Consider the following 9375-nt stretch of genomic DNA (forward strand, 5'->3'; position numbering starts at 1 on the left):
TCATTTTCGGAACAGAAATTAAGATATTTTAGTTGAAATCTGATGACTCTGAAAGTCCTCCATTGGCACAATGGTACTCTACACTCTCAAGACACTTAAAAGGTACTAAAGACGTCGTTACAAAGTCCATCTCACTACAGTGGTTCTACAATAACTTTATGAATCGGCGAGAATAGTTTTTGTGCGCAAAAAAACCCGAAATAACGACTTACATAGTGATGATGATTTCAAAACAAAGCATCATGAAGCTTCGAAGCGTTATGAATCACTGAGTCGATTCAGCGGTTTGAATCGCCAAATTTCAGCAGTTTGGCGGTTTGACACGCGATCCGAATCATCATTCGGCTCACTGATTCATAACGCTTCGAAGCCTCATGATGCTTTGTTTTGAAATCGTCATCACTATGTAAGTCGTTATTTAGGGTTTTTTTGCGCACAAAAACTATTGTCGCCGATTCATAAAGTTATTTTAGAACCACTGCAGTGAGATGGACTTTGTAACGACGTCTTTAGTACCTTTTAAGGGTCTTGAGAGTGTAGAGTACATTGTGCCAATGGAGGCCTTTCAGAGCAATCAGATTTCAACTAAAATATCTTCATTTGTGTTCCGAAAATGAACGGAGGTCTGACGGGTGTCGAACAACAAGAGGGTAAGTAATTAATGACAGAATTTTCATTTTTGGGTGAACTAACCCTTTAAGCATGATCTGCATTTTGTTAGAGTAGCATGGTGCTATTACAAACATTGGCCTTCATGCGCTGCCAAAGCCAGAACAAAACAGCATTACGGGAGGAAGCTATTTCAATATATTTCTGCTGTTCCATAAGCGCCATCTACCGTCAAAAGCCCTATTCGGACGGTAATTGTTTCTTGTGGGGTCGTAAGGTATTTTCATCATTGACAGGGGCTAGTCTGTGATTTTATTGCCGCCCGAATCCAGAATGTTTTTCTCCCACTACCTACTGTTTTTAGACAAACACCAAGGTTGTGTGGTGATTTAATTGCCGTCCAAATCCACATCTCTGAGTTTTCAAGATGAGATCACTTCAAAATGCACTGTTCATATCCTTTTTGACCACTGAAGGCCACCATACGGTTGCGCTTTGCTGTAATTTGGATGCATTTTAAGGATCTAGACTTTCCTTACTGAAATGCTGGCAAGTATTTACAGGAGCGATATATTTCATCACCGCTCAAAAAATAAAAAGAAGAAAAGCATGTAAACATTTCAAATGGGCCGTTATTACGGCAGCAATTATATCTGTTAAATATAATATATGTGCAGGTCTTAAAAGCCTTCAAATAGATTTTTAAAAAGGTACATGTACAGGTGATTTAATAAATAATTTAGCATATTTGTAATGCCTAACAATTAACTTAAATTCCATTTAATTGGAAAATTCATGTATACAATATTATCTCTATATTTTGATGTTTTAATTAAGTAATGATTTATAAAAAAAGAAAACAAAAAAACTAGTGTGAAATAAATGTTAAAAGCAGGAATAAGAGAGCTGCAAACTGCATCTCTTGTTAAAGCTCGCTCTTGTACACAAGCCTCTTTCCTCATTGGATTTTGTAAAATTGGACATTTTTCCTCATTGGAAACTTTATTTTAGTTGTCAGTATATGCCTTAGCGTTACTGCGTTAATGATAGACACAGGTACAGTAGGTATTTGATATATTGTCAGTAACACACCCACCTTTATCGCATTTATTGTGCTTGATTTCAAATAAAAAGTGCTTTAAAAAGTCCTTGAATCTGGTGTTCATGAAAGAGTGGGAACCCTGATAAACACAAAGGGAAACAAGTTTATCAAGATTACAAGGGGAGTGGTAAATGAGAAACACCTGGGGAGACTAATCAACAAGAAAAACTACAAAGAACTACAAAAGAAAGCACAGGAAACACTTCAACATAAAAGTCCAAAGAGGACAGACACAGAGCGTATGTGACAGACAGTATGACTAATTCACACACGCAATCTCGCTTTCATTAATGCATTCAAATAACTAGGCCTACTCTCACGGTGATCATTTATTAAACAAAGAAATATCACACCTTTAATAGTCAAGCATATTTACAGACCTTGTCAGTGAACAATGAGAGCAAGAAACTACCAAAAAACTAAGCAAATAATAATAATATTAATATTCATTTATTAATCGCAATCGAGGTAAAGTGTTCAATTAATCGAGATTTTGATTTTAGGTCATATCGTCCAGCCCTACTTTGACGCTTTCAAAAGTTAATAAAGAGATCATAAAACTAATCCATATGAATTGAGCATTTTAGTTTTAGTCTTCTGAAGAGACACGATCGCTTTATATGATGAACAGATTGAATTTGGGCTTTTATTCACGTACATTGATCAGCGAACATAAACAGAAGCTCATCCAAACCTGCTTAACACATAATGAATGTTTACATGTGAATAAAAGCCTAAATTCAATCTGTTCGTCATATGAAATATGATATTGTTACAAAGTGCACTTTTTAAAAGTGTTAAAATTGGTGGACTTTTGTCATTAGTATTATATTATCTACAAGTACAGTGTTATAAATATACTTTTAAGATTTGAGGTATACTACAAGTGCACATTTTCAAAAGCAAAGGAATTGGTAAACTACACAAATCACTTGCAGCTCGCAAATCAAACACTAGGCGGTGCTGTTGACTAAACCATTCTCGCACACATCCCATTATTCTGGGATTGCTGCCATTCTTCTGTCTGGACAGGGTTTCTGCTCTCGGTCCAAGAAGCAATTCTTATCTTCCTGCCTGTGGGAAAACATATTTCCAGTCCTTTCCAAACTTTCCTGTACTGTCACGTTGTTTTCTTGTAGAGCTGTATGTCTATTAGCATTATAATGTGAGACTGCAGTAAACTGAGAGAACTTTCACCTGTAGGATGGATGAGTTCTTCGGTATGAGTAAAGATGAGGCACCAGAGAACATTCCCATGATGCTCCTCACCTTCCCCTCAGCCAAAGACCCCACATCCCAGATCCGTCACCCAGGTAACATCTTAACAGACCATAAACTGGTCAATACAGCTCTCGATATAACACGGTCACAGAGAGATTCACTGTTCAAAAGTTTGGGGTCGCTAAGATTTTGTAATGTTTTTAAAAGAAGTCTCTTTTGCTCACTCAGGCAGCATTTATATATAAAAAATACAGTAAAATTGTGATTATTTATGATTATTATGTGATTATGTGATATTATTCCAATTTAAAAGAACAGTTTTCTTTGTGAATATATTGTAAAATGTAATTTATTCCTGTGATCAAAGCTGAATTTTCAGCATCATTACTCCAGTCTTCAGTGTCACATGATCCTTCACAAATCATTCTAATATAATTTGCTTCTCAAGAAACATTTATGATTATTATCAATGTTGAAAACAGTTTGCTTCATATTTTTATGGAAACCGTGATACATTTTGTTTCTGAATTCTTTGGTGAATATAAAGTAGCTACAAAAGAACAGCATTTATTTGAAATGGAAATTGTTTGTAAAAGTCTTTACTCAATAAATGTATTAATTTCTATACTTAATTAAAGGTATTACGTTTTATACTTAAAACAAGAAAACAATCTTAAGTCACTTAATTTTGATTAGAAAATGTTATCAAAAATCCTTATATCCTATTTAATTTTCCGTCTCAAGTTAATGTATGCACTCTAAAACAAAAGGTTCTATATGGCCCCAAAAATGGTTCTTCGTCGTAATAGAGGAACCACTTTTGGTGCTATATAGCACCATATCTTAACGTGTTCTGTATATGGTAGCGGTGCTATATAGCACCTTAGTCAAAGAACCGCTGAAGAACCTCTGAAGAACCACTGAAGCACCAAAATTGGTGCTATATATCACTTAAAAAGGTTCCCCTATGATTACGAGCCAAGAACCATTTTTGGTGCCACATAGAACCTTTTTTTTGTAGAGTGTGATTTAGAAATGTTTCGATATTTTATTGCAAAATATTTAGAAAATGACGATATTTTTTTTGTAGTGTTATGCTTAATATTTCTTGGAAACTTTTTTGATCAATTTTTTTTCCACGATTCTTTGATGAATAGAAGTTTCCAAAGAACAGCATTTATTGAAATTGAAATCTTTTGTGTAATTACGTCTTTACTGTCAATTCTGATCAATTTAATGCACCCTTTACTAAAAGTATTATTTTCTATACTTAATTAAAAGTATTATTTTTATACTTAAAAGAAAAAAAAGTTGTTTAATTTTTCAAAAATCTTCATATATTATTTAAATTTCCTTCTCAAGTAAATGTATCTTGATTTGGACATTTTTAGATATTTTACTGAAAAACAAGACAAAAATAATTGTCTAGACAATACTTTAAAAAATTTAAATTAGGGCTGTCAAAAGATTAATTGCGATTAATCGCATCCAAAATAAAAGTTTGTGTTTACATAATATATGTGTGTGTACTCTGTTAATTATTATTTATATATAAATACACACACAAGCATGTATATATTTAAGAAACAAATATAATTTTTATATATAAAACATTTATATTTATATATATTATAGATTATATAAATGTATATACAGTATATACATGCAAATATTTCTTAAATATATACATGAATGTGTGTGTATTTATTTATAAATAATAATTAACAGAGTACACACACATATATTATGTAAACACAAACTTTTATTTTGGATGCGATTAATCGCAATTAATCTTTTGACAGCCCTAATTTAAATGTACAGAAAGTTCAAAAGAACAGCATTTATTGAAATAGAGGTCTCTTTTGTAAAATTATAAATGTCTTACCTGTTACTTTTGATCAATTTAAGGCATCCTTGCTGAAAAAAAGTATAAATTTATTTTCTTTAAAAAAAAAAAAATTCATACTGACCCAAAACTTCTGAACAGTATAGTGTAGGTATGATTTAAATGGCCTCTATTGGTCTGATATTAAAATAAAGAAAAATAATTAGTTACATTTCAGTCTGTTTGCATCTAGAAAGGATGTGTTTGTCGTTTGCAAATTTAAAGCGTGATTCTGTTGTGCTGTTAATAATGTCAGGCCATATTTTAACCACATACAAATTTTCCAGGGAAGTCATGTATGACCATCCTGACCATGGTCAATTATGAATGGTTTGAAGAGTGGGAAGACACTAGAGTGAGGAAAAGAGGCGACGACTATTTCAACTATAAGATGAGATTTGCCAACTATCTCTTTGACTGGGCCTGCAAACACTTCCCGAAACTCAGAGAAAAGGTACTTTGTTGCATGTTCGAAATCTGTTATTTTAACATGAAAAATTAGTGAAAAAGGAGGAATGTGTATTATTTTCAATGTTAAAGGCACAATATGTCATATTTTTGGGATTAAAATATCCAAAAACCACTAGAGCAAAGTTACATATTTTGTTGACTTGTGTACTTACATTTTTCCCAAATGTTTCCGAGAATGTGTTCCGCTCGTCTCTCATTAGCTATCGCTCCAGCGGCCTTGTTCCGCTCCACCGGCTTTCAGCCCGCGCTGCTTCATACTACAGTAACATTAACTAGACAAAAAAGTTTGAGACAAACTTTGAAGTTGGCTTGAGAAAGCTCGAAAAGTACTCAGGGTGGATGCTAGGGTGTTACTATGTGGTTGCTAGGTACTCTGAGTGGTTGCTAATGGGTTGCTATGCGGTTGGTAAGGTACTCTGCGTGGTTGCTAGGGTGTTGCTATGCGGTTGCTACGGTACTTGACACGTTTGCTAGGGTGTTGCCATGCGGTTGCTAGGGTATTCTGGCTGGTTGCTATGCGGTTGCTAAGGTACTTTGGGTGGTTGCTAGGGTGTTGCTATGGGGTTGCTAGGGTATTCTGTGAGTGAGTGAGAGAATATAGATAGATAGATAGATAGATAGATAGATAGATAGATAGATAGATAGATAGATAGATAGATAGATAGATAGATAGATAGATAGATAGATAGATAGATAGATAGATAGATAGATAGATAGATAGATAGATAGATAGATAGATAGATAGATAGATAGATAGATAGATAGATAGATAGATAGATCGATCGATCGATAGACTCACTCACTCACTCACACACTCACTCAGAGTGATAAATCGACAGATAGATTAGAAATATTAGATAGAATGGAAGGCAAGTGATTGTCAAATGATTAGAAATAGTTCATAGAATGGCAGCTAATGGAGTCTAATGAGCTTCAGTGTGTTTAGATTGAAGTTTGAGTTTGAATAGTCTTGGCTCATCTGAACATTATGTCAATGAAAGTCAATGGGATTTTTTTTCGTCGAGTTTTGATCGTCATTTTTAGGAAAACCGTGAGTCCGATCAGTTAGAAAAGATATAGCAACTCGAGTCAGACTATAAAAATGGCCTCTTCCAAGCCAACTTAATAAATCTTTAATACATTAGCTCCATGAATATGATTTCTTCCCGAGGTGGAGGGGATGAAGATAACAACTCTCATGACCCCGCGAAATCAAGGCGTCATCAAGCTACGACTCTGTTTTGAATAAGCGCCCTCTAGTGGCGGAAATTACATATTGTGCCTTTAAAATACTTTAATGTGCAGAGTCACGCAAGTCAAGTTAGTCATTCATAAGTTGACAGAAGAGTCTAAACACGGACCCGTTAAACTTTGGGACACTGATGACATGAATTACTAGGTCGAGCATTGAAGCTGGGGTTTATCAACAACATCTCTGTAAAACATATTGTTAGTCTAATTCGCATGGACCATCCATAGCCCGTTCATTGACTTGCCAAAGAGTAAAATACCTGGAGAAAATCATTCCCATTCATCTCAATGGTAGTTGCTTTTGCCGATGTCTCTCTCTGTGTGACTCAGCTGGTGTATCAGGAAGCAGCAACTCCTCTCACAAACACACACTACCTCAGCTGTAACCGAGGGGCCATTTACTCCGCTGATCACAACCTGGACCGCTTCTATTCAGAGGCCATGGCTCGAAACCGATGTGATACTCCCGTCAAAAACCTCTATTTGTCAGGTACAGTGCTCCTCCTGTATGTTTTCACACTGGGGTCTGCAAGGGGTTAAAGAGGGGCTGCAAAAGCTTTTTTTTGTGCCATTTGTTAACATTAGATAACTAAATGAGTTAAAGGATTAGTTCACTTTTAAATAAACTTTTGCTGATAATTTACTCACCCCCATGTCATTTAAGATGTCCATGTCTTTCTTTCTGCAGTCGAAAAGAAATTAAGGTTTTGGATGAAAATGATCCAGGGTTTTTCTCCATATAATGGACTTCAATGGGCTCCAAACGGTTCAAGGTCCAAAAGACAGTTTCAGTGCAGCTTCAAAGGGCTTTAAACGATACCAGACGATGAATAAGGGTCTTATCTAGCAAAACGATCAGTTTCTGCGAGAAACCAAGCAGTATTTATGCTATTATTTTACCTCTTATCAGACGAAGGCGATCATCTCTGAGCTCCGCCATAACTTCCGGCAAGTGAGGTCAAATTAGATCGTGGTCATAGATGTATGCGTAGATGCCTCATTAGCGACTGCACGGATCAGTAGAATGAGGCATCTACTATCGATATATCTATGACCACGATCTAATTTGACCTTACTTGCCTTATATAAATACTGCTCGGTTTCTCGCAGAAACTGATCGTTTGGCTAGATAAGACCCTTATTCATCGTCTGGTGTCGTTTAAAGCCCTTTGAAGCTGCACTGAAACTGTCATTTGGACCTTGAACCATTTGGGTCCCACTGAAGTCCATTATATGGAGAAAAACCCTGGACTGTTTTCATCCAAAACCTTAATTTATTTTCGACTGCAGAAAGAACAACATGGACATCTTGGATGACATGGGGGTAAGTAAATTATCAGCAAAAGTTTATTGAAAAGTAAACTAATCCTTTAACATGAATCGACAATGAAAAATACTCCTAAAGCATGTTAATTTGGTTACACTTTAGATTAGTGCCCAATTCTCACTATTAACTATGATTTTTGCCTCAATTAACTCCTAATTACTGCTTATTAATAGTTAGTAAGGTAGTGGTTAAGTTTAGGTATTGGGTGATTAAGGGATGTAGATTATGATCGTGCAGAGAATAAGGCATTAATATGTGCTAATAAACAGACAATATCCTAATAATATGCATGCTAATAAGCAACTTGTTAATAGTAAATTTGTATTCCCCATACTAAAGTGTTACCAAAAGTATTATAGGTTTTTCTGCCACTATATTCCATTGAAAGATATGGGCATTTTAACATGTTTGGGGTTTTTCTGTGCATTTCAGGTCAGGACATGTTTAGCTGTGGTATCGCTGGTGCATTGCATGGTGGTCTCCTCTGTGCCTCCGTCGCCCTAAACTACCCTGTGTACATTGACCTCTTTCTTATCAAGAAAAAGCTCAAGCGGAAGAAAGCAAAGGAGATGACCAAACTGGCTAAGCAGAAGATGCAGTGATGAAGCTGCGCTGCCTCTGCAGTGTGGAGGGAGAACTGCACGGGGCAAGGTTTCCAAGTCCTCTAAAGTTAAAACAGTTGAGTTTTACCGTTTTCGAATCCATTCAGCCGATCTCCGGGTCTGGCGGTAGCACTTTTAGCATAGCTTAGCATAGATCATTGAATCTGATTAGACCGTTAGCATCTCGCTCAAAAAATGACCAAAGAGTTTCTATTTAAAACTCGACTCTTCTGTAGTTACATCGTGTACTAAGACTGACGGAAAATATATATGGCCGATATGGCTTGGAACTATACTCTCATTCCTGCGTAATAATCAATGAACTTTGAGCCGTACCATGAGTGCAGCAGCGCAATGATTTTACGCACAGCGCCTAAAAATAGTCCCAAGCGCTCCCTGTGTAAGCAGGTTGTCACGTTGGTTAAGTTAGCCTATTTTCAGGCGCTGTGTAATATCATTGCGCCGCTGCACTCATGGTACGGCTCAAAGCTCTTTATTATTACGCAGGAATGAGAGTATAGTTCCTAGCCATATCGGCCAAGAAAATCGCAACTTTTCATTTTCCGTCGGTCTTAGTACATGATCTATGCTAAGCTATGCTAAAAGTGCTACCGCCAGACCCAGAGATCGGCTGAATGGATTCAAAACAGTAAAACTCAACTGTTTAACTATAGAGGAGTTGGAAAATGAGCCTATTTTCAAAAATTGGCATGTTCCTTTGAGAACATTGCTGTTTTTGTGCAGTTAATTAAGAGAAGGTACACCGCCATCTTACTCCAACAAAAGTGACTAGAAAGCACCTGACGTCATAAACACGACTTCCCAACTCGTAAATACAAACTTCCCAGGAGGACTTGAACACACCATAAGCACTGAAATAAAAACAAATACATATTTCTACAGAAAC

The 9375-nt window shown here is 36.0% G+C and overlaps 1 protein-coding gene across 1 annotated transcript in view; it reads left to right on the forward strand.

The window, feature by feature from the left end:
- The window catches only part of LOC307144128 (inactive all-trans-retinol 13,14-reductase), a gene marked incomplete at both ends in the record, with an annotated part of 31953 nt that extends 23485 nt beyond the window's left edge, over positions 1 to 8468 (forward strand). The window contains 4 exons of the mRNA XM_079846167.1: positions 2915 to 3024; positions 5105 to 5271; positions 6870 to 7029; positions 8299 to 8468. Of these exons, the coding sequence (XP_079702293.1) occupies positions 2915 to 3024; positions 5105 to 5271; positions 6870 to 7029; positions 8299 to 8468 (607 nt within the window). The remainder of the gene's footprint in view (positions 1 to 2914; positions 3025 to 5104; positions 5272 to 6869; positions 7030 to 8298) is intronic.
- Between the last annotated feature and the right edge of the window lie 907 nt (positions 8469 to 9375).

The sequence above is a fragment of the Gobio gobio genome, assembly GCF_949357685.1.
Source record: "Gobio gobio genome assembly, chromosome: 20".
NCBI lineage: Eukaryota > Metazoa > Chordata > Actinopteri > Cypriniformes > Gobionidae > Gobio > Gobio gobio.